Source organism: Pleurodeles waltl, chromosome 5, assembly GCF_031143425.1.
Source record: "Pleurodeles waltl isolate 20211129_DDA chromosome 5, aPleWal1.hap1.20221129, whole genome shotgun sequence".
In the NCBI taxonomy this organism is placed as follows: Eukaryota; Metazoa; Chordata; class Amphibia; order Caudata; family Salamandridae; genus Pleurodeles; species Pleurodeles waltl.
The window spans coordinates 1,413,750,800-1,413,775,647 of NC_090444.1; the positions used below are offsets into that span (position 1 = coordinate 1,413,750,800).

General features: G+C 41.7%; 1 protein-coding gene across 2 annotated transcripts in view; it reads left to right on the forward strand.

The window, feature by feature from the left end:
• Positions 1 to 24,848, forward strand: part of SLC17A5 (solute carrier family 17 member 5) — a 354,543-nt gene that overhangs the window by 324,014 nt on the left and 5,681 nt on the right. For both annotated transcript variants that reach the window (XM_069235678.1, XM_069235679.1), the window contains exon 10: positions 5,723 to 5,813. In XM_069235678.1, coding sequence (XP_069091779.1) covers positions 5,723 to 5,813 — 91 coding nt within the window. The remainder of the gene's footprint in view (positions 1 to 5,722; positions 5,814 to 24,848) is intronic.

Below are 24,848 nucleotides of genomic sequence, written 5' to 3' on the forward strand. Positions count from 1 at the left end.
ATTTTTTTTATTACAAGAATGGTTGAGGGAAAGCAACCAGGTTTATTGGAGCCTATGTTGCTGTGAATGACAAGACCGTTTTAGTGGGCACAGAGAATATGTTTGGATTCACATCCTCCCAAAAATGCAATTTAAGAAATGACATAGGGAAAAGAGGGTGTTTTGAATTGATCAGTTTTAATATATGAAGTAAAACATTAACACAGACATAATTGACCCACTCAAAAATCGAAGGCCCTTCTCAGGCTACAGGAACTCACAGTGAATGGTGCATTGTTGATGATTTAAAAATATGAAAGGTGTCACCGTCCTAGTAATAAAAGGAAAAAATACTGTCCTTGTAAAAAAAATGGGTAAATGGGGTAAATGATGCACATGAATGCCCTCAGTTACTTTGCCTCAGAGAAATATAGGCATCTTGGTGTCTTTTCTGTTCTCACTTTGGTCAGTCTCAGGGCAGTGTGTAGCACTCCTCAAAAGATTCACCAAATGTAAAAGGATGTGAAGTCAAATGGTGTCTTTATGTACAGAGGAAGATCTCTTCCATCCATCTTACAGCTTTCTTGGGCAACTGTCACTCTCCCCTCAGACCCTCCCCACATTCTATCCTCTAGTATAACATGGCAAAGGACATCCATAGCATTCTAACATTACATAGCTACCCAGCTACCACTTACCTCCTCTACTCAATAAAGCAAGTGTAGAAACATAAATACAAAATCTAGATTACATGAGACTACCCTTGGTTATAACAACCTTACAAACGTATAATGCCATTGAACATAGTCTTTTAAACAACAGGCTCCTTTGTTATAACAAACCTAACAAACATATTATGCCATTAAACATAGTCTTCAGAATAACCGGGCTCTTTCACAGTTCTAGTGTATGTCTTTGTTTCCACACTTTGCATTTTTCTTTGTTTCTTCACACACCTACTCATTGTTAGAAGAATTCAACTTACCTTTGAACAACACAACTCTGTTAAGGTTCCATATCCGATGGGCCTTGGTTTTGACAGCATTGTTAAAAGTCTTAATAACTTGTATCAGCTTATTTTTTCTTACTCCATCCTTTTTGCACAAAGAGCATCTCTTCATCAAGTATCTATTTCAATCTACCTCACACACAAATTCTGTTTCCTCATCAAATTGGTCATACTCTTCTTGTTAATTCTAACCAACCTGGAAACCATGTCAGCTACACCTGGAATGTATTTCATTTCAAAATTGTATTCACCATTTAGTTATCCTTCCTGACACTAGATTTACACCTTAAAAAAGAAAATCTCAAAAGAGAAATGGGGTCAGTCCTAATTTTGAAGCTGACACCCATAAAAATATCTTCAATTTCTTTACCGCCTAGTGCACAGGAAGAGCTTCTCTTTCAATAACTGAGTATATTGACTCAGCATCATTGAATCCACGTACGCTAAGCATGATAGTATTCCTGCCACCCTCTCCATTCTGCTGTAATACAACCCCCAGTCGTTTAACCCTGGTGTCTGTTGTAATTACACATTTATTTTTGGGGTCAAAACTCTTTAGTTTAAGAGGTGCACTGACTTCTTTTTTAATAATAGGAATTCACTCTTGCAAACCTCATCCCATGCAAACTCAACACCTTTTCTAAACTGATATCTCATATTGACACTTAGCTCAGCAAAGTTTTTAACAAGCTCCTTCGAAAACCTTTTCCACGACTCGCTGAAACACAGATGCTGTGAAAACTGATCCAGAGGGAACCCTAACAAATCTAAGTGTTCCAAAATGTGCTACAAAGGCAGTGTACTCTCCTAAGGTTTCCTGCAACTAAATTTGATGGTAGGCCGAGGTAAGAACTATAGTGCTAGACATTTTTTGCCCCCTTCAAGCAACAATAACAATTCTGTAAAGTTTGGAAGGGGATATCTGTCCACAACCACATTTTTACTTAGCTGTTTCAAATCCACACAAAAACATAGACCTCCATTAGATTTCCCAGTTTCCACAACTGATGCCATCCGTTCTGTCCCCTCAACCTCTTCTATTATCTGATAGTTTTTTTTAATTTCTCAGTCTCCTCTCTGATAGCTATGGGTACATTCCCTGCCGTACAACTTACTGGTTAGGCACCTGGAACTGAGCATGTTTCATATTTCTAGTTTTTCAAACAACCTAGCTCTTCTCTAAAACGTTAAGAAAACCATTTTTTAATTCTTCCAAACATTTACCATCAGACAGTGTATCCACACCAATTAAACTTACCCTTTGGTTTAGACAAATTAGTGGATCATTGTTGGGATCTAACATTACACAAAGGTCACCTGGATGTATCCAATTAATGAAAATGCCCCCCCATTTTGATACATATATTTTCCAGACACCAAACATTGCTTGTATTCAGTTGAACCAATAACTTAACCATGTAACGTTTTGGGTTCACCCCATATGCACAGGGTTTGATATCCGGTTTAAATAGAGTGACTTTATCTTCCAATTTATTGTGATAGAACTTTTTTGAGACTATGGTGATTTTTGCTACTGAGTCAAACAACTTTAGTAGCCTCCCCTTTCACTAAGATTGTATCTACGGGGCTCGATCTAACTTTGCATTCATTATCGATCTATAAGACCAATTGTCCACATTCAGAATCAGTGCTGTCACTCTCCTGATCATTACCCACCTCTGCCCTCCTGACATTTGGTTTGATGTCTTTCTTCTTGCACATCACAGCAAAATGCATCTTTTTTTGCACAAAACACAAGTGGCTTTCAGAGCAGGACACATTTTATCATTAGCCAGGTGACCAGTATTATCACATCTGTAACACCTGCGTACCGTACCTTTACTGTTTACACTTCCATCTTCATTCTTAATGTTAACTTTCTTGAACTTCTCCTTCACCACATGCCCACTCGGTTTCTTCTCTTTCTCTTTTTGAATTCCTTCATCGCATTTCCTAGAATGTTCTATTCTCTTAGCAACTAGTGAGCTACCTCAAGAGTAGGTTCATCTCTCAACCACAACTCTTCCCTTCCCTTTTCAATTTTGTATCCTATCATGATCTGATCCCACATACATTCATCTAATAGCCAAGCAAATTTACATGAGGAGGCAAGTCTTCTTAACTCCGTTACATAACATTCCACTGACCTTCCCTCCTTTTGAATCCTCTAGGAAAGTGATATCTTTCTAAGATGGTGCTCACTTTTGGCAGAAAATATTTGTCTAGTTTCTTAATACATATCTCATACTCATTCAAATCATCTGATTCAGAATCAGGAGTTTCTGGAAGATGATCGGAAATTATTTATTTGCCCTTTGGACCTAGACAATGAAGAAGGAGGGATGTTTTCCTTTGTGCACTTAGGGATGCCCCACATACCTTACCATACATTTCAAACACTTTCTTCCACTTTTGTCACTTCATTGGTTGTGCCATTGGACCAGTGAGGAAGAAGAATGGAACAGTAACATTCTACATGTTCTTGTTTAACACAGTACATACCCAACTGCTAATTAGACTATTAAAATAAAGTTTATGAAACTCAGCTAAGATTGACCCATTCACAAAGTTAATAACAAAAACACACCAAAACCAAGAAAATGTCCCAATCACTGCACGCTATGCCCAAAGAAGTGCACAAATATCACAGGAATTAATAAAAAACGCTTTGAGACATGCTCATGAAATCAAGAGTGCCTCGTGCATGCAGGTGTTACATATGATTATGCATGTGATGAAAGCCACTGGGAAAGAAGAAGATCTCCACTATGTAACAGATTTTGTCAAAAGACTCCAAATAGGAGCATATGAACAAAGCGACCACAAGTTACGCATAGGAGATCATTAAACCAACAGACCGCTAAATCTCTCTGTGTCTCTCTCCTGAAGTGCAAACTGTTCCCACGTTCAGAACAATAGAGAAACAAAACTTTGAAGGTCCTTGACCCTAGAATAGTCTAATCCACACGTCACAAAACAAACTTCACTAGTCTCACCAATCACCAGAGGGGTACATTCTCAGTTCCTCTGCAGCTGCCAAACCTTGACTACCGGATGTCTCAGAATGTTTCTTCCAGGTGTGTTGAGAACTTCCTCATCCTTCCGGCTAATCCAGTGAAATACTACTCAATAAATTCACCATACATAAAAGGATGTTAACATAAATAGTTCTTTATTCATAGAGGAAAGTCTCATCCATTCATCTTCACAGTTTCCCCAGGGCATCTGTCACTCTTCTCCACAAATCCTCAACACATTCTTTCCTCTAGTATGACATGGCAAATGACATCCATAGCGTTCTAACATTACATAGCTACCCAGCTACCACACAGTGAAAGTGCATGCTGCACGAACAGCGCAGATGCAGTGCAGTGATGATTGCCTTCAATTAAAGTGGCTTGATATGCAGCTCATTAACTGCAAATGGTTGGGAACCCTACAGCTCCACTATGTTTGGCGCTTCTCATAAAGTTATCAAAACCTTGTGGTAATGTGCTGAAACTAGAGAGAGCATAGCTGCCCTAACTCCTGATCCTTGACACTGCCTGTATTTGAGATGCAGGGATCAGGGGGAGGCACAGGTTGGAGTTGCAGATGTGTACTAACAGATGTTTGCTCCCACCAACAAGGCTGTGCATTAAACAAAGGAGGGAGAAAAAAAGGTGTAGAACAATGACTCACTAACACTCACAGTGTTCTGTGTCATAATGGTGGATCATCTTTGGCATCTCAACCAAGGTTTGGCGTCCTGCTTTCTTGTGATGAAACAAGCTACAATGACACATGAACACCTCTCTGCCTATCACAGTGCTGCCAATCCCCTGCCTCTCAAAGCCCTCCCCCCCCCCCTCTGGGTCAGGCATAACCGTGCAACATACTACTGACAGAAGTAGAAGGGTGTCTTGCATTGCGACCCCACAGTGGAAATGTGTGTAGGTGACCTTTTTGTGGACACTGAAGAGTCTTGTGTTCATATGATTAATCAATGTGTCATGTGACATTACACCTCTGCTTACCGCTGCATTATTACGTTTGAATGCATCGGCCATATTAGGTGAGGTACACCCCAAAGAGCAAATAAAAGCACTGTTTTTCAGTAAAAGCATACAAGTTCTGCCCACCCAAATGTAGTAAGGTTAATTTATGTGGATTGAGCCAGAGACCCTCTTTTGATGGCCTGTTTTCTTGTCATCACATGAGGTTTGGTGACAGCTGCACTGTAAAACCAGGTTTAAGAATTAACATCCCACCTCCAATCTCTTTTATAAAACTATTATTGTCTTTATAACAATCCCAATAAAGATGATATTGTATATTTAAGCAACATGATTCTTGTTTTAGATTTTAGAGAATGTTTAACAAAATAAGAATACATTAGGTTAGGCTGAATTATTTTTCAAAATTAGGAAAATAGACACTTTGCAAAACAGGCATCCCTCCATTTATTCATGCTATTCCTATGGTACTTGTTTTTTATGCTGGATGAAGTTAGTATAACTCAATTAAATATTTCTCTATCAATAACAGTCATGACATATTCTAAAATGTCAGATTTCGATTGTTGATCGTGTCAGAGTTACGATGAGATATAGCAATATCTGAAAGTAATTAGAAAGCATGTTCTAACTTAAATAGTGGTTTCTTTCAGTCAACATTTATATCTGACCTTGTATGATAGTGTGCAATGTAACAAGGACAATTTTAAATAATTACTTTTCCTTGACTTTTTAACAGATATGCAGGATTTCTTCTTGGAATTACAAATACCTTTGCTACGATTCCTGGAATGGTTGGACCTATTGTTGCTAAAACTCTAACACCAAATGTAAGTGTTCTATGAGCTGCTACGCAATTGCTTGTGTTTCATTTAGTGGGCTTGTCATTTTTCTCAGTCTCTCTTTACATGTATTATGCTCTCATATGAAAAAGAGAATGGCTATTTGACCCTGATTACAAGTATAGAATCTATGTATCGCAAATCCCGATTTTTGAATGTGTGTAATAAATATCATTCTGATCAATGTCAGGTTGTGTCATTGAGTGGCCTTTTTCTAAGGAGGAAATATTTTTCCATTCTCTTAGCCAAATCATCGCAGGATTGTTGGATTCTACCTTGAAGTGCTTTTGAGAACGCACATTTTCCCAGCAATACATCCCTTGATGCTACAAGTGCATTTAGAGGTGGCACCTCTGAGATTTTAGCTGCACTCGAAACTGCCCCTCCCCTTTTCTCACACCAATGCCTGTCCACAGAGTTCGATCTGAAAATAGCTCGACTGATGTCTTTTACTTCATTGTGTACTTGTGTGTGCTCACTGAGGACAGATGGTTGCTAGGACAGAGAATGGAAACATTTGGGAAATTAGGTGTTTCATTTAATTTAAGAGTCCCTGCATTTTTTAAGATAATGTTTGAAAATAAGACATTATACATAGTTCTGCTGATGAGGTGTTCAAATATCTTATGATAAAATCTGCATTTGCTAGTGGATTTCACCATCAACAGTAAACTGACTTTTAAATTGTTTTTAGGATGACATATTCTGAAGATATTTTTTCAGATTCACCTGAACCTGTCCAGTCTCTGCATCCTTGCGTGGAGATTGAGCGGCAGCAGTTGACAGCTTTCGACCTTCCGCCCATAGTCTGTGATGTTATCTTGGCAGTCAGGCGTCCCTCCACCAAAATGGTATACAGCTGTCGCTGGAACAAATTTGTGGCATGGTGTATCAACAAATCTGTTGATCCCCTTTCTGCACCACTCTCGGAGGTTCTCATCTTTGTTCTCTTTCTTGTCCGGCAGGGCTCTGCTCTGGGCACCCTCAAGTGTTATCTGCCATCTCTGCCAGACCAACCTTCTCTGTTCAAATCTCCCATTGTTGGAAGGTTTCTTAAAGGACTCACCCACATGTTCCCTCCTATCCCGTTCATATTCCTCATTGGTATTTGGACTTGGTCCTCCCATATCTCATGTGTGCTCCTTTTGAGCCACTCCACAACTGTCCCCTGTGGCTCTTGACTCCTAAACCTGCCTTCTTGATTGCCATCTCCTCTGCTCGCAGAGTGAGTGAGCTTCAGGCTCTCTGTTCGAAGCCACCATATCTACATGTCCATCCCAACAAAGTGGTGCTTCCGTCTTTCCCAAAGTGGTGACACCTTTTCATGTAGACCAATCAATCACCTTGCCTACTTTTTACACCCTCCCCCCACATCCCTCTCATGAGGAGGAGAGACTCCACTGCCTTGGCGTTCTACCTCAATAGTACTAAAGATTTCTGGGTGGATGATCAACTCTTTGTGGGTTATGTAGGTGCGAAGAAAGGAAGGATGGTGCAGAAGAGGACGATCTTGCTATGGGCTGTTCTCTACATCAAGATGTGCTATGCTCTGGCGAAAAAGAAACCCCTTGAGGGTTTGTGTGCTCATTCCACCATAGCAACTGCTTCCACCACAGCGATGGCATGCGGAGTCCCAGTCCTTGATATTTGCCTGGCTGAGATGGCTACTTAGGCCATTCAGTCCTCCAAGACTTTTTGGTGTGATCTTAGTTCGCAGCCCACCACCGGGGATGGTATTGCTCGGGTATCTATTCTGTGGTAAGGAATCTGCAACTAGAAGTCTCTATCAGATGAACAAGTTACTTACCTTTGGTAACAATGTATCTAGTTGAGACATATTCTAGTTGCAGATTCTTTACTGACCTGCCCATCTTCCCCGCTCTGCGAACTGATTTCTATGGATAGGGACAGGGACTTCCCTTTAAGGTCCCTAGTTATGGCGCACCATTCTCAGTGTTCCTCATGGCTCCACGCTACTGGCGTGGAAATTCGGAAAAAAGAAACTGACATCAGCGCGCCATATATGACCTATATACGACCGCGACGTCATGGCAACCACGACGCCAAGGACGCATGCGGATTCGACTGACGCCACCTGATGACGTGCAGGAGCACTGCTTGGAGAAAAGTCTCTGGTTCCAGTCTGATGCCTGGGGGAAATTCTAAGGTAAGGAATCTGCAACTAGAATATATCTGTACCAGATGCATCGTTACCGAAGGTAAGTGACTTGATCATTTTTCATAAAACACATAGATACATTAAATCTCAACAAAAGACACAATTTTATATTGAGAATGCATAAAATATGAAGTGCAGTCTTCAACTACTATTACTTTTTAAGGCTGCACCTAGGAGTCAACTGCAGTGTTTTAAAGAGGTAGCCTCTAAAGGCAGTCCCTTGAGATAGACCAATGTCCTCTCATATATTCCATTCCAGAAATGCCTTATAAATTAATTTCATTTCCATATCCAGATTAAGCTTGACTCCTCCAATTACATATGTTGGCGCGTTCTGGCCTTCTCATTACAGGCCTCTTCAGGACAACAAAATGGAAGACTTATCCATCTAAAGAAATACATACACAAGCAAAATTCTTTTAAATAACACAACCTGACACAAGAAACTCACACTGAGGTGCCCATGCAAAAAAAGAACTTGTGTCCAATGTTCTGGTATTATATTGCTGTGAAAGGGTAAAAAAAGAATGTAGAAGTCAAATGGCCCCTGATGCAGTTTATATCGCGCCATTCCCATGGAACTTTATGAAAAGCTATGAACAACCCATGCACCACAAACCATGTGGAGGATCTACCTACAAAGACCCTTAAGACAGATCTACACATCTCCAAAACAGAGGAATACATTCCGCAAAAATCTATCATTCATAGTGGCTATTCAGTGTACTGACGGCTTATAAAGTACTTGTGTTGTAAAAAGAATATTCAAAGCTAAAAGTACAACTTGGGCATCATACTTTTAGAAAACTACAAGGATAATTCATTCAGGCCCTCACTGGGAAGGTTATACAATTGTGGTGCACATGCTACATGGAGCATAAAATCAAATAAATGAATTCCTCAAGTACGATTAAACCAGAAACTAATAATGCAGAATCCACTGTGGCACAAACTAAGGCACACTAGGTAAGCGTCTATATAAATGAAAATACAGGAATATAACTGTAAAGACCCTTCTAAGCTGCAGGTAGTAAAAGAACATGATGCTACAACGGCCAGCAAAACAACATATTAAGTAGGGCCTCACCGCAATGGTGCACCTACCCAAAAGTCCAAGTGCTAGCTGGAGTGAACACTCTCCTCTGTAGCGGTGCACACAACGAATGCATGATCACTGGAATGTTAGACCTGGACATCATTACTGACAGGGTAAATAGCTGCATGAAAACAGAAGTGGAGGGCTTGGTCCCCGCATTACTAAAAAGAGTGAAAGTGGCAAGGTCCGCCATCTTAAAATGGTAATGGTGCGTGCCCAGTAATTATTACAGATAAAGTGTGATATCAATGTATAATAAAGCTGACTCTCGCCAAGGGCATGGTCTAATATCTTGCCAGTAAGCATTTATAATTCACACCTACTCATCTATTTAAAATGTAGTCTAATATTTAGGTGGTAGACATCTATAATTTACGACTGCTCGTCTACTAAGATCAAGACTACTGGAGCCTGTACAAGCAACAACACCCCATGTGAGCCCAAAAAAAGTTCTTGCGGCAGATCCTTCTTATATTTAAGATGTGACACTACATATACCAAAAAGTCAGGACCTTTGCAGCACTTTACATATGTAATTAATTAAAATAGTTACTCCTTATGTCTTGGTCATTTAAAGCTTTACGCCAACTGATGCTATGAGATTCCATAACCAGACCCAGAGAGGAGAGGGAGAGAGACAAGAATCATTGGAGAAGGAGATTGTCTTGCTATATAAAATGAATTGAGAACACCACTTGGACACACTGCTCCGGAGCTTGGTCAAGAAGAAGTTTAACCTCAATACGCTTTACAGTGTTGGCGTGGGTAGGGGTATAAGGTGGTAAGGCTAATTTTAGGGTTTAGGAGCAGGTAAGGGTTCAGGGTGGTAAGGGTTATTAGGCTTTTGTGTGGGTAACAGTGTAGGGTGACAAGGGTATTAGGGTTTTGGGGTGGGTTGGTGTATTGTTTTCAGTTTAGGGGATGCTAAGGGAATAGGTTTGTAAGGGTATTTTTAGGCTTTAAGGGCATGTGAGGGTATAAGTTGGTAAGGGTATTTTTAGGGTTTTGGGTGTGTAGGGGTATAGGGCAGTAAGGGTAGTTTTAGGGTTTAGCATAATAGAGGCATAAGGTACTAAGGGTTTTTCTAGGGTTTAGGTTTGAGGAGTGACATGGGTGGTAAGAGTATTTTGTAGGGGTGGGTAGTGGTATAGGGCGTTAAAGGTCATTTAAAAAAGGGCCGGTTGGGGTTTCCCCCACAATAAAGACAAAATTAATTTATAATTAATTTTTAAAAAGGCAGGGGTTCTGGGAGGGTCACCCAACCCAAAATAATTATATATATATTTATATGTGTGTGTGTGTGTGTGTTTAACAGTTAACTTAACATGAACTATTCTTACCTTTTGTTGTAAAGTCATACTGTCTCCTGCACAAGCTCAGTCAATGCCAAAACACCACAAGAGATGAGCATTTTAAAAGAACTAAAGATAACCCTTCCTCCTGCTAATTTATGGGAGGCACTGGAAGGTGAATTTACAGGTGCTGAGATAGCAGAGGCCCTCGTGGTTCTGCCCATGGGGAAGACCCCAGGTGAGGACGGCTTACCCATTACATTTTTCAGAATCACTGCTCCACATGTCATCCTTTGTTAGGGAAGGTCTACAGAGAAATGCACCCAGAGGGCACGTCCGGTATTTAATATTTAATAAGGTCTTCTTCATGCATATCCCAAAGCCAGGCAGGGACTCACTCCTTTACTCTAATTGCAAATGTATCTTGCTTCTTAATAGCGATATGAAGATCCTAGTGAATATATTGGCCCAAAGACAACAAGGATTATCCCTAATTGTATTCATAAAAATCAGGTGGGTTGTAGACTAGGTAGATGCTCAAGAAACCACCTTAGAACTCTATTAAATTTACTTTGGCAGTGAAAGACCAGTGAAGAAGGGATGGGCCTCAACCTGGATGCTGAGAAGGCCTTTGACAGGGTAGAGTGGGACTACCTGTTCTGTCTGATGGACCAAATTGGTACTGGACAAACCTTTCTCACCATGACCAGATGCCTGTACAGTAAACCCAAGGCAGTAGGAAGCCCTAATGATTTCCTCTCAGACCCAGTTCACATTTGTAGGGGCACTAGGCAAAGCTGCCTATTGTACCCAATGCTATTCTTGCTAGTTCTAGAATCCCCAGCAACAGTATTTCGACAAACCTCGGACATCTCCGGTCTCCAGACAACAGCAGGCAAATTGAAAATCTTTTTCTATGCTGACAACGTCCTTCTTACCCTTTTCTTGTGACACGCATCACACCATCAAATAATTTTCAAATGTCTCCAGCTGTAAGATTAGTTGGTTCAAGTGCGAGCCCATGCCCATGACTGATGTGACCACTGCAAACTGGATCAGTGAATTTTCACTCAAACTATCACAGCTGGCTTAAAACTGTGAAACCCATGACTGGCTGCCAATAGAGATGCACACCCTTGAAAAATGTTGTCAGTCACAAAACCTATACAGGAGACAAAAGGATGTTAGTGATCTGCACAATCTTATACTTCATGGCTCGATCAATACCTGAAGATGGATTCATAGAAAATTGCGCTTATATGGATATCTACAGTGACAAGCCCCATATGGAATAATTCTGACAATTATTGATCCCAGATCCGTTCACTCACTCTACTATATTTCCAGAGATATACTTGTGCTAGATCACCTATACACAGATGGGAAATTCAAAACATTCCTCCAAATGCTAGCAAAATTTAACTGATTAGATTTCAGTACTGGTGATTTCACAAGCTAAAATACTGTATTTCGCATGCAATCAGTTGGGCATTCTTATCCCCTCCTTAATGCACAGTTATGTATTCTAAGAGAGTAGTAACAAGAAACTTGTAACCGGGCTATATGAAAGGAGACCTCTATTCCAAAACACAAGTGCAGCTTTGAAAACCAAATGGGAAAAGGCCCTGTAGAGACAGTCTGTGCTCTGGAAGAAGGTCAGTTCTCCTACAATCACACGACAAATGTTTAAAAGAGGCTTGATTGAAATTTAGCTTCTTCACATGCCTTTTTGGTCCTCAATATGGAACATGCTTGCACGAAACCACATGTTATCCATAACACCTTCAATGGCACTTGCCTTGATACATGATTCAAAGGACATTGACTGACCCAATGCCTATTACTGACGTGCCCACTACACTCAGATGTTAGTCCAACATTTCTTTAGCAGTCAGCAGCATCTGTAGCACCAGAAAAACAACTGTGCTCCACAACACGACTGGTGGTTTGAACCTCATGAGTGGGATTATGATACTGCTACTTAATTGAATACTTTTTGTCACTTTCTCAACCTTATTTCTCCCCCACTCCTTCCTATTCCCTTGGCTCCCTCGCCTGCTTACTGTTTTGATAAATACTTCACTGAGTTTTATAGTGAAATGGTGTATGCCCACTATTTATTACCTGTAAATGGCCATTTAAGCTACACTGAACAATCATCGGCATGATACGGATGGTTCTTTATCATGCTGGTTCTTTTTGAAATGTCAAAACTTAATAAAGGTACTAAAACACTAAAAAAAGAAATGGAAATGGGCCTGGGTGCTTGGCCAGTGTTCCAGATAAAGGTCCAGTCTTGGGGCTTTAATTCTGTGCAGCAGTCCGATAATTCTGCTGTTATTCATTCCCAAGCACCACCAGACTTTTTCAGTCCCATATTCATGCAGCATCACTCTTTCTGTCAGGTTGGACAATTTGGTGTGTAGGCAGTTGGCATAATCATTCTGTCTTTGGTTTCTGTCACTGTGTTGAAAATCTTCCAGTCTGCCCTCAGAATACCAAAATCCAAAACTAATGTATCTGCTTCACTTTCCTGTGCCTCTGTATTTGCTCTAATGGCACAGAAAATATTGTTTAATTTGGCTGGTTGCTGCCTTATATTTAATACTTTGTGTGTGCTCTGTGTTTCATTTGCTTCATATGCTATTTTCAAACTTTGCACTGATAGTTGTTAATATTGGGTTTTTATTTCTTCAGTTTGCCTATAATGTGGGCAGGTCTTGCATTTTTCACCAGTTCTAACAGTTGCAATATTTCAGGTCCAATATGCAATTAATACCAAATAGTTTTTTTTGCCAACTATTGCTGCACATGTCCAAAGACCATGTCCTTGTACCTGTTAATCATCTGTTTATCACAAGCTTGTGGCCTATGCAGCTCAAGAAATGTCTTTTGTGGTGGTGGTGCCACAGTTGCTGTACATCATTTGTGGAGTGGAAATCCTTATAATATCCTTCCTTGATTCCAGCCATCTGTGCAGAATTGGCACTGCTCCCTGCCACACATGCACAGCTGGCCCTAATCACTGCTTCCCATTTCCACAGAAGTAGCATGATTTTGTTTTGGGTGTAAGTATCCTGGAGAGCATGCTTGGTAAGTCTCTTGCCATGCCCCGGTGTATGGGCATGCAACAGTGAAGTTAGATTGAATTGTTAATCTACCTGTCCTTAACTAGAATTCCAAGAGATGTTGAATTGAGCCATTAATGACGCCATCCCTCCTTATTGCTACCTTTCATTAATGTGACAGCAAGGTTCCCTTGACATCCAGTTAGTCTTGTTTGTGGTATTCGTTCAAGCAAGCTAGGTAACATAAGGATTTCGGGAGTCGGGGTGGGGGTGTGAGGACATGCTTCAACCTCCTCTGAGCTGGGTAGAGTTTTCCCTGTTCCTTGAACTGTCCATCAAGTGTGCTTTTCTCAGAGTCAAAGTCGGTGTCATCTCTACCTCGCCCTCGGACCTCCATGCATCAGTTGATTTTCCAATTTCTTATTCAGTTTTTACCAAAGCAGGTAGCCTGGTAGGCTGTGTTTTCCGACTGCTGTAATCTCCTAGGTAAAAAGGGAGATTTGCAGTCCAAACAACCAATGCCAGTCCTAATGGAGCTGCATATCTGTTACGGTCCTTGTAATGAAAATAATTATGTTTGACCACTGACTTTGTGTTTCACCACTGTGCATATTAGTTGTTCAGTGTTCACCAGTAGCACATTACATTTTGTATTCAGTTAAGCTGCCTATTGGCTTTAATGTGGCATTAGACATTACATTTTGTATTCAGTTTAGCTGCCTATTAGCTTTATCGTGGCATTAGACATTCCATTTTGTATTCACTTTAGCTGCCTATTGGCTTTATCAAGGCATTAGACATTGCAGTTGAGACGTTGCAGATGAGCTGTGTTTTTCCACATGGTAAACTCAGCTTGTGTTTTTCGTTATTTTCTCTCACCGAACACGATAGCATGATGAGAAGCGCATATTTTGTGTTTTTCTCTAGTGCGGCCTTGGGAGAGACAGCCTTGAAAACTTGGCCAACTTTCAACATTGTATTGGAACATGTGGATTGGCTTTTGAAAAATTCAGCAGGCTCACAGCACCTATTGTTATAGGTGCTTATCCGAGACCTCATGCTTTTAACCACACTTTGGTTTTAGTTTTCATGTAAATAGCACTGTAACATTTATACAAACACATAATTCACCCACACTGCATCGTTATACAGGAGCACCTTGATTACTTTACTTTAAACTGTGGAATTTGCGGAATTTAAGTTTCTAATAAATTTGATATATTATTTAGAAACTTCATCGGTACAGAAAGTTCTTTATGGTAAAACCACTGTTGTGGAAGTTAATTCATATCATTCCCCAGAGGGACCAAAAAAAACCTGTTATATTATTCACTTACCCAGGTCCCAGGGTAATGGGTTGCCCCATTTTTCAAATTAAAGCATTTGATAAGGCAGGTTGAACTTCTCTCTGGCAGGTGCTAAATAAAACATTTTCATCTGGCTACAGATTTTATCAATGCTATGGTTTGAGGATGATAGCTGGTTTAATGTGCTTAGTACATAACACTTCAGTTGCATGAGTTAGGAAGTACGATTAGTGTCCTAACCAGTAATGATTTCAATAGAAAGTCCCTCTCTCAAAAAAAATAAAGAAAAGTGATTAAATGGTTACATAAATGTGCCACAATAGTTTACCTAGAGCAGAAAAGATTTTGGTCACTTGATAATGTTGTAACTAAAATCTGTTGGTGACCTTATTCAGAACGTTCTAACGGACCCACATGGTTCATACGGACGTGCAAAAAGGCACCTCATCTGAATAATGAGCAGTGGTTGTGTCCCCTAGGCAATTTTCCAACTGCCTGTTAGGGTGTGTTTTATAATAGTTTGCCACTTCAGTGTATACTCCGGACCAAAAGAATCATTGTATCATTAATTACTGGATTTTTTCAACCCCTTGATGCCTCGCAACTCCCCCTTCAGTTCAATGGCTATGATACAAAAGGTTTTGTGAACACTATCACAAAAAAACATGACCTTATGGAGCACATCCCAGGCCCAGCTCTCTCTCTCACTGTCGGCCCACAATCATGCCCTCCTTGTGCTTTGTTTTTTTCCTTCTTCTGGTCTTTTCCTTCTTTGCCCTGTTCCTTTGCCTTAATTCCTTTCCCTTTTGTGGCTGCCTGTGCCTCGCTTCCCCTTCTTTTTTTTTTTATCCCTGCTTTTCTCTCCTTTTTTCTCCCGTCATTTTTTCCCACTTGGTTTGCCTCTGTCTGCTTCCTGCTGGCCCCACCCACTGCCACCCAGCTCACCTCGCTCAGCCCAAAACCTACTTAATGGAGGCCAGAGCACAGCTGCACAGTGGCCACATGCACCGGCCTTGCCATTGGCACACCAAAGGCAAACCCATCTACCCCGGTCTGCACCGGCACTGCGCCCAGTGCCAGGATCCCTGGTTCTCATACACCCTGCAGCTACACCGCCACTAAACTCTGAGCCGTGACACACAGATGCCACAATAACCACTGCAGCCACATCTCCCCTCAATCCATGGTACCACCTTTCTCCTGCATCCACTGCAACTTCTCCTGCATCATCAGATTGCCCACCAAATGCTATACACCACCACATGAACCAACAAAAACAATGCATTTCCTTCACAACAACTTTCCTGCCTCCTCCTCAACACACGCTCGCTTTGCAAACACGCCACGAGTTCTGGGACCTCATCACTGCCCTCACCCCTGACGTTGTCTTGCTCATCTGCCCCCAACATCGTCACAGCAACACCCGTCGGATACAAGATAACACACAGAGACCACACCAAGGAGAGGAGAGATTGTTGTCATCCACAAAGAATACATCCACTACACCACAGAGATAGAAACACTATCCAAACCATTGACCACCTCAACTTCAAACACCAAAGGGATGGAAAAACCACCATCAGAGGCACCCTTGCCTACAGACCACTAGCCCATGGCCCAGGTTTGGCACTGCCACCTCCGACTTCCTTATTCCCATCGCAATCGACTCCAAAGACTACATCTTCCTCAAAGATCTTAATTTCAACCTTGACGACAACAGCAACACTACCAGCCTCCTTGACACCATGAATAACAACGGACTCACCCAACTCGTCACCGACCTCACCCACAACGCAGGACACACACTGGTCCCCATCTTCACTTCCTGTGACAGAGTCAGGTACAGCCACGTCACCAAACTCACCTGGACCAACCACTCCACTGTACACTTGAACATCACCATCCTTTGCACCTCCCCTGCCGAGCCACCCAGAGCCACCAACCGCAGCTGGAGCAAAGTATCAGCGAGCCAATGGGCTGACACCCTCAAAACATCATGCCCTAACACTGCATCAGACCAGGACCAAGCTGTCAAAAACCACAACTCCTGGATCACCAACTGCACCAACATCATTGCTCCCATCAAGACCAGTAGACCCAAGAGATCCACCAAGGAGGCAAGATGGTACACTAAGGAGTGGAAAATAACAAAACACCACTACAAGCAACTGGAAAGAACATGGCACACAAGCAAGGACACCTCAGACAGGACCACATTCAAGACCTCCCTCAACCTCTACCACCGGCTACTGAGAAAGACAAAGAAGAAAGCCAAAGCATTGTGTCCAGATTCAACCATAGCAAAGAGTTCTTCAGCATTATCAGAGAGTTCTCCATCTCTGCAGTCACAGAAAACAGCATCACCCCTCCCAAAAACTCACTGACTTCTCCTACTACAAGATCACCACCATCTGTAAGAATGTTGAACCCCAGCCCAAGCTCTCAGACTGCGCTTCATGCACTCATCGAAATCAGCAAAGACCACTGACTTACCTCATGGGACCAGATCAGCCCCTAGAACACCACCACCATCATGAACTCTGTTCGCTTGGGAGCCCCCACCACATTTTCAACCTCGGAAGCCACAGGATCAGCAGTGAGCTCACCACCCTCTTCAACTACTCATTTGCCATAGTCACCTTTCCTGAAGACTGGAAACAAGCAGAAGTCAAACCACTCCTCAGGAAACCATCTGCGGATCCCGAGCAAACTCCAAACTACAACTCCGAGTCCTGGAAAAAGCCATCAACCGGCAACTCATGAACTATCTGGAGTAGACACTTCTCCTAGACACCTCCCAATCTGGATTCTGCCCCAGCCTGCCTTGATCACAGCCACCGATGACATCAGAACCCTCCTCGACCCGGGAGAATTAGTGGCTCTGGTCCTCCTTGACCTCTCAGCAGCCGTTGACACCGTATCTCATTGCACCCTAATCAGAAGACTTCAAGGATCGCTTCCTTCCTCACTGGAAGAACACAGAGGGTCTGCCTTCCTGTAGTCACCTCCAAACTCAAAGACATCATCTATGGTGTGTCCCTCAAGGATCCTTCCTCAGCCCCGTCCTCTTCAACACCTACATGACCCCCTTGGCCAACATTGTCAGATCCTATGGACTAAACATCATATCCTATGCAGCCAACACCCACCTCATACTACCGCTCTCAGAAAATACTGCCAACACAAGAACCAGCTTCCACAGATGCAAGACAGTTGATACTCTACCCAGGAGTGGATGTTCCATCACATGTACTGCAAGTTCAGGCTACAGGATGCTCCAAGAGATTACAAAGAACCCGAGGGTTCTACGGCCCTGTGTCACAATGTAAACTTTAGAGTTCATCATTCTACCATGAGGAAAAGACTTAAACATGTACATCTTTTGAGGAAGAATAGCTTAAAGAAAAATCCATCTCCACAAAAGCCATTGCTGTACATCCTATTTTTGCAAAACAGCTCTTAAAATAACCACAAAACGTGTGGAGCAATATTCTTTCGACAGATGAGACCAAAGCAAAATTGTTTTGCTGTAATATACAAAGTCATGTTTGACACTGTTTATGATCACAAGAGCCTCATACCAAGGACTGACAATTTGGGCCTGCAATGAAGCTGCAAAACATGGAAGATTCACTATCATTGAGTCCACCAAGAATCCATCTCTGTATTGATACATTTTATCAGAAAATCTTGAGACCATCTGTCCAGCAACTAAAGCTTAGCCGAAAGTGGATCATAATATAGAACAGTGATACAAAACATACCACTGAGTCTACCACTGAGTGACTGAAAATGGAGGAACCAGCAGTTTCGAATTGCAAGTCAAAGTCCAGACAATATTTTAATTGAGAGGTTCTTGTAGGACCTTAAGGGAGCTGTGCACAAACTAATGTCCTCAAACAGCACTAAGATGACATTTTTATTCTGAGAAATACTCCAGAATTCCACCCAGGCAATGTGAGAGATGACAAAACTCTTAACAGGAAGCGCCTAATTTAAGTTATTGCTGCTGAAAGGGGTGCCACACATTATCTATTCATATGCTACATTTACATTTTCACACAAGGCCACCAAATTTCGGATGTTATTTTTTGTTTAATAAATGATGACACATTTCTGTGTTTTGTCTTATGAGGTTAGATCTATCAACTGTTAGAACCTGATTAGGGCTAGGTAATGATCCTGTGTATCTTTGTATGTAAAAGAAGGTATAACCTTTAAAAGGGTGTGCTTTCTTTCTCACTGACTGTATATAAGTGGCTTTATATATTACGATACACAAAGCAAGAGAGGGCAGATAAATAAGAGAGAGCGGAAGAAATGCAAAAAGGATGTAGGAAGTAGGGGCAAAATTAGGCGATGGCAAGGGGAGTGGTAATGCTGTTTTGATATACCAGGTGCAATGGAGGTTGCACAGCAACAAGATTTTAAGATTCTAAGAGGTGTTTCTGATGTGTGTTCCTCAAGTGGAGGTTAAACGGTGCTTAGGGAACTTCAACAATGATATTGTTCTACACATTCATTGTTTGTAGCACGATAAGGTTTTAGTCTATGTATTTTCCGTTACGTTCTTTGGTTTTAAGTCTGAGGATGCTCTTGCTTTTTCACTTGCATGGTCTACTAGAGGTCTTGTTCTTGGATACTAAGTATGACCTTCATTCCAACTGCTTTGTCCTTTAACTTTTGCCTAATTTTATGTGGCCCCCTTTCTCATTGAGAGCATAGCCATCCATCATCTCTCAATTCTGTCTCTGTTCAAGCTACTAATCTAAATTTCGTTAAATACTAACTGAAAACTAAATAAAGAACTTAAAAATCTGGATCATGTTCTAGGACTCCCCTTGTAGAACTTGGCAGTACTGTGCATTTGTTATTAGAATTTTGTGGTGTAGAAGGACAGAACCCCAAAATGAAGTGAAACAATTGTATATTTTTTTGTTAGTTACAAAAAAAACACACTTACTGTAAAGACATTATCATTAGCCCCATCTTTTCCCATTAAATCGTATGGTTGTGGTAGTGCACTTTGCTTTTAACATAATAGACTCATCAATTTGCAACATGCAGCAAAATCCTTCACAAATAAGTGGAAATAAAATAAAATATTGTAGTCATCATTGGGCTACACACCCCCCCCCCATATGAGTACACGGTCTGTCCCCTCAGTCTGAGATCACATCCTATATTGATGCACCAGTTATTGCAACCAGTTGTTGTTGCACTTTCTGCTGCCACTCAGTTTCTCGTACCTGCTGTGTAATCTCTTGGTTTTCATTTCATAGGTAAGCACATTTTCATTCGTCAGGATCAATCTATCACTGCACCTGCCTGCAAGCGTATCTCTCTCCCTTCTTGAAAGTGCAGACGAGTGCCATCTGCACAGTAAACCACAGAATGGCTGATTAAAGCAGCTGCTACATATTTCACTTGAATGCACTGCCCCCAGGACAGTTAGAGTTCCCTCCTGTACTGAAGGCAGCGCATTCATCATAATAGTGCACGCTATCCCTGTTTGCAGCCGGTACCCTTTTTAAAAGGTGCACCTTGGCGCAAACAGAGAAAGTTTACCCTTGTGTAACACAGCCCCAGGTCTTTTCTAGGGCTATAATTGACATATCTGGATTCTGCCATTTTAAAGAAATTTATGTTGGGTTTAGTGTGAGCCCTCTACAAAAGGTATGCCTGGTCAACATGGTACTGACTGTTAAAACTGCATTCCTATAACTCAACATGGAGGCAAAACCAGAATTCAAGACATTTGGTATAAAGGGTTAACATGTATGTTCATTGGGCATGGAAATTGAGATTGCAGGTATAAATTTCTATTTCTGTGATGGAAAGTTCTAGAATCTGAGGGGAGCCACAAACTTCAATCGACCTAGCATTCCCCTAAGTCTTCTGATAAAAATGGTACCTCACTTGTGTAGGTAGGTTTAGTGCCCACAACAGGAAACAGCCCAAAACGCAACATGGACACATCACATTTTTTTGCAGTGTGCCTAGCTTTAGATTTGGGGCCCTGGCTCAGCCAGCACCTAGGGAAACCAAGCAAACCTATATATTTTTGAAAACTAGACACCTAGAGGAATCCAGGATAAGGTGGCAAGTTTTATTTCCCTTGAATCCCCTGCATAGCTCAAACTTTACCTAAAAACAAATTTTCCTTGCGTTTCTGTGAAGAAAAGTCCTGAAGTCCTGGAATCTTCTGGCAGCCACAAATTTCTTACCGCCCCCAAATTCCGCCGCCCCACCCTCACCCCCCAGTGTTCCACCAAGTCTTCTGAAAAAAAAAGGATGCCTCGCTTGTGTGGGTAGGCCAAAAGCCAGTGACACAAAAGGGCCCCTAACGCAACTTAGACTAATTTTCCACTAAAAAAGAATGTAGCTTTTGCAATATATGTAGCAGTGGATTTTGGGCCCCAGCTCAGCAAGTACCTAGTTCAATCTTTGCCTAATTAAACACATTTTCCTTGCATTTCTGTGAGTAAAAGTCATGGAATCTGCTGGCAGCCGCAAATTTCTTACCACCCACCATTCCCCCAAGTCTCCTGAGAAAAACAGTGCCTCACATGGGTGCCTGGGCCTAGTGCCTGCAACAAAATTAGTTCACATGATGGTCAATGGTAGTCCTTGCATGAGGACTACTGTTGACTCTGGTGTGATCCATTCCTGACGTGGCACTAGGCCCAGCCACACAAGGGGGGTAGCGTTTTTATTGAGACAAGTGAAGGAACACTCAGTGGTAGGAATTTGTGGATCCCTGCACATTCCTGTAGTTTACGTTTCAGAAATGCAAGGAAACTTTGTGTTTTTATTCAACATTTCACCTTTGCAGGGTAAGAAAACGTAGGGGAATCCATGCAACCAACACCAATTTCTCTGGGTGTCTATTTTTCAGACATGTCTAGGTTTGGTAAGTTGCCCTAGGTGGCTGCCAAGCCCAGGACCGAAACGGTAGGTGACCCCCTAGCAAAGTCAGGATGTTTTGTGATAGATAATTTTGATGTCTCAATAATACGTTTGAGTCCTTCCCTGTCATAGGCACTTGGCCCTCCCACACATGTAAGGTAGCATTTATATCAGAAGACCTGGGGGAATGCTCTATGGTAGGAAATTTTAGCCGGCCTGTCATCCCACAACTGTCCCACACAGAAATGTGAGGAAAAAAAATATGTTTTTGTCAATTAATCAAATTTACAAGGGCTTCTGAGTAAGTAGACCTTGTGGGAGCCACATAAAACATGCCACATAGTATTCCCACAGTGACCTGTTTCCAAAGAGATGTGAGGGCAGGGGGTGTTCACTACAAAGAGAGTATGCACTGACAGTAAAAAGCCAAAAAAACAACTAAACATTATTGCACACTCATCCACTAGTTAATCACAGGCATGCTGGTTGGATTTGGCACGAGGATAAGTAAGAGGTTCTTAAAAATAACTTTATTCACCAATAGCTTTCTGAAATAAAATCTGCAAAAAGTCATTGTTGATCATTTTAACATTAGATCAAAGACCCACTGGCTTACAGCCCATGAGCTGTAAAGCCACGATAAGGCACCAACCGCTTTACAGTCCATTCATACGCCTTTCATACATTACACACAGAAAACCATTTGTGCTGCGGGCCCAACACAACACTTACATTTGCAAACAGCGCCATTCAAGGGCCCATCACTCTCATAGGCCAACAGGACTAATACCTACAAGCCTTTGATATACATCAGATGAAAATATTACAAAATGAGTTGCTAATCAATCACAACTCCACAAACTACAGATCTACCAAATCTGCACAGGTATACAAGATTCAACAAGACAAAGGAAAGAATTGGCTCTAAAATGAGGAAAAGAAAATTACAACATGAATAAAAATGATAACAAAATATCAATCAGAAGACACTGATATTGCCCGGAAAGGAATCATAACGAAGGCAAAAAAAGACACCACCAGATGGAAGTAAACCATGCCCCAGAAGCTGATCCCCACCAAACACAAAACGTTATTTCCAGGTGACTCGATACCCACCCTGAGGACCAACCACTCAAAAAACCAAACAATATGGCCTCCCAGGGGGTCGCCCTCCAAACATAAACCTTAGTATCTAAGGGGCTTTGAGATAGGAATAAAAAAAAAAATGCTCCCATCCAAAGGGGTTGCTCCCCTTCAAAAAAATATTCCTTGGTGTCTAGTGGGCTTCCACCCCCTACCTCCCATAGGGCAGATAGGTCTAAAAACAGCTGATCTTCCCTTTGGTCCCTACCCAAAATTAATTCCCCAGCGTCTATTGGGTTTCGACCCCCACCCCCCTCTGCCTTGGGGGGAGGGGCAGATTGGTGGAAAAAAGGGCAAGCTAGCTCCCATGGGAGGCCGAATCACAGATATAATTTATTTGCACACAACAAGAGCAACCCTTGCCCAAGGGGATGCTCCATGCAATGTCATTATGTGAATACCCTCACGTCTGGTGGGTTTTAACCCCCAGGGGGATAGATCAGCTGGAAAAAGGGCCAAACTAGCCCCCCAGGGGGCAGAAAGCAGGTAAAATACATTGCCCTTCAGAGGAGGGACCCTGCCCAAGGGGTCACTCCCCACAATTTCTAAATAATATTCCCTAGCATCTAGTGGGTTTTGACCTCGCTCGCCGAGGGACAGATCGGCCGCAAAAAAAGCCAAACTAGCCCCTGGAGGGGCCAAAACACTGATATTATGTGCCCCTTGGGAGAAACCCTTGTCTAAGGAGTCGCTCCCCAAACATCAGAATGAAATAACCCTGATGGTTTTGTGGATGGGATTCTAGCAGACAAATGCTGACTCTGTGCAGTGCTTAGGTCGAAAACCATACTGAGCTGAGTCAAAAACATAGGATTCTAAATATGCCATGAGGACCTCACTTAAGGCTTTTTCTAATATTTTTTTGAGACGGGTAGCTTAGATATGGGCAATGATGTTTTTTTTTATATGGGAATAAATTTTGCTTTTTTCCAAGCCATTGCAAAATGCCTGGCAGTCAATAGATTGTTTAAGAGTTTTGTTAAATTCACCGCAATAGTATCAGAGACAGTATGTAACAGACAGCAGGCAAGGGTCCGCAGGGGAGCCAGATATAGTTGTTTCTAGTAATCTAATGATCCTCTGTTGAGTTTGGACAATTGTGTAGGCCACTAATGTCCACCGCCCCACTATCATTATCAGAAGACTCCTCAGAAGTTGGACAAATGAGGTCTCGGACCTAATGAGTGTGGACCAACCAAAAATAACTCAAAAACATTATAGACCTTCAACTGGAAAAACTCAGCCATTTTGTCACAAAAGATTTGATGAGGAGTGAAGGCTTTGTTTTACTTAGAATTAGAAAGGAAGTTAAAGGTTTTAAATAATTATGTGGTAGAGTTTTTAGCAGAGCCTATCTTATCGGCATAGTATTTTGTTTTTACTTTCATGATAGAACCTTTATATTCCTCATAGGCTACTTTATGCAAAATTCTAGCTTCACTTTCAAACTCTTTTCTCCGTTTACACTCCAAAGCCCAACATTTTTGCTTCAGTTTCCTGAGCTCAGCGGAATACCATGAAGCAGTGGGGCTTTTCCTATCACATTTTACGCTTTTTTTCTGGAGCAAGCGGGGTAACTGCAGAGTCAATCCAGTTTGAGAAATTCTTGACTGCCATATCACCATTAGTATCAATAAGAGGAGTATCATTCAGTAAGGCATTTTCAAGTTTGATCTTATCAATCTTGTGCCAGGGTCGCATTTTCAGAGTCTTACCTATCCTTATAGGGCTGGGTTTTAGGACCGTGATTGCTAATTAAAAAAAAGACTGCTTTACGATCTGTCCATACCAAAGGCAATACCTTCTCAAATATTAGATGTGGCTTATTGGTAAAAATGCCATCAAGAATGTGATTGGTGTTATTGGGTTGGTTCCTTAACAGTTTGGGCCAAACTTGCTGTAGCAGTCAACCAAATGGTCTGTTTCTGTATTATGTTCTGAGTCTAGGTGAAAACTGAAATCGCCTAGTATGATAAAATTAGGATGTTCCATACATGACTCTAGCAAGCTTTGCAGGACAACAATACAA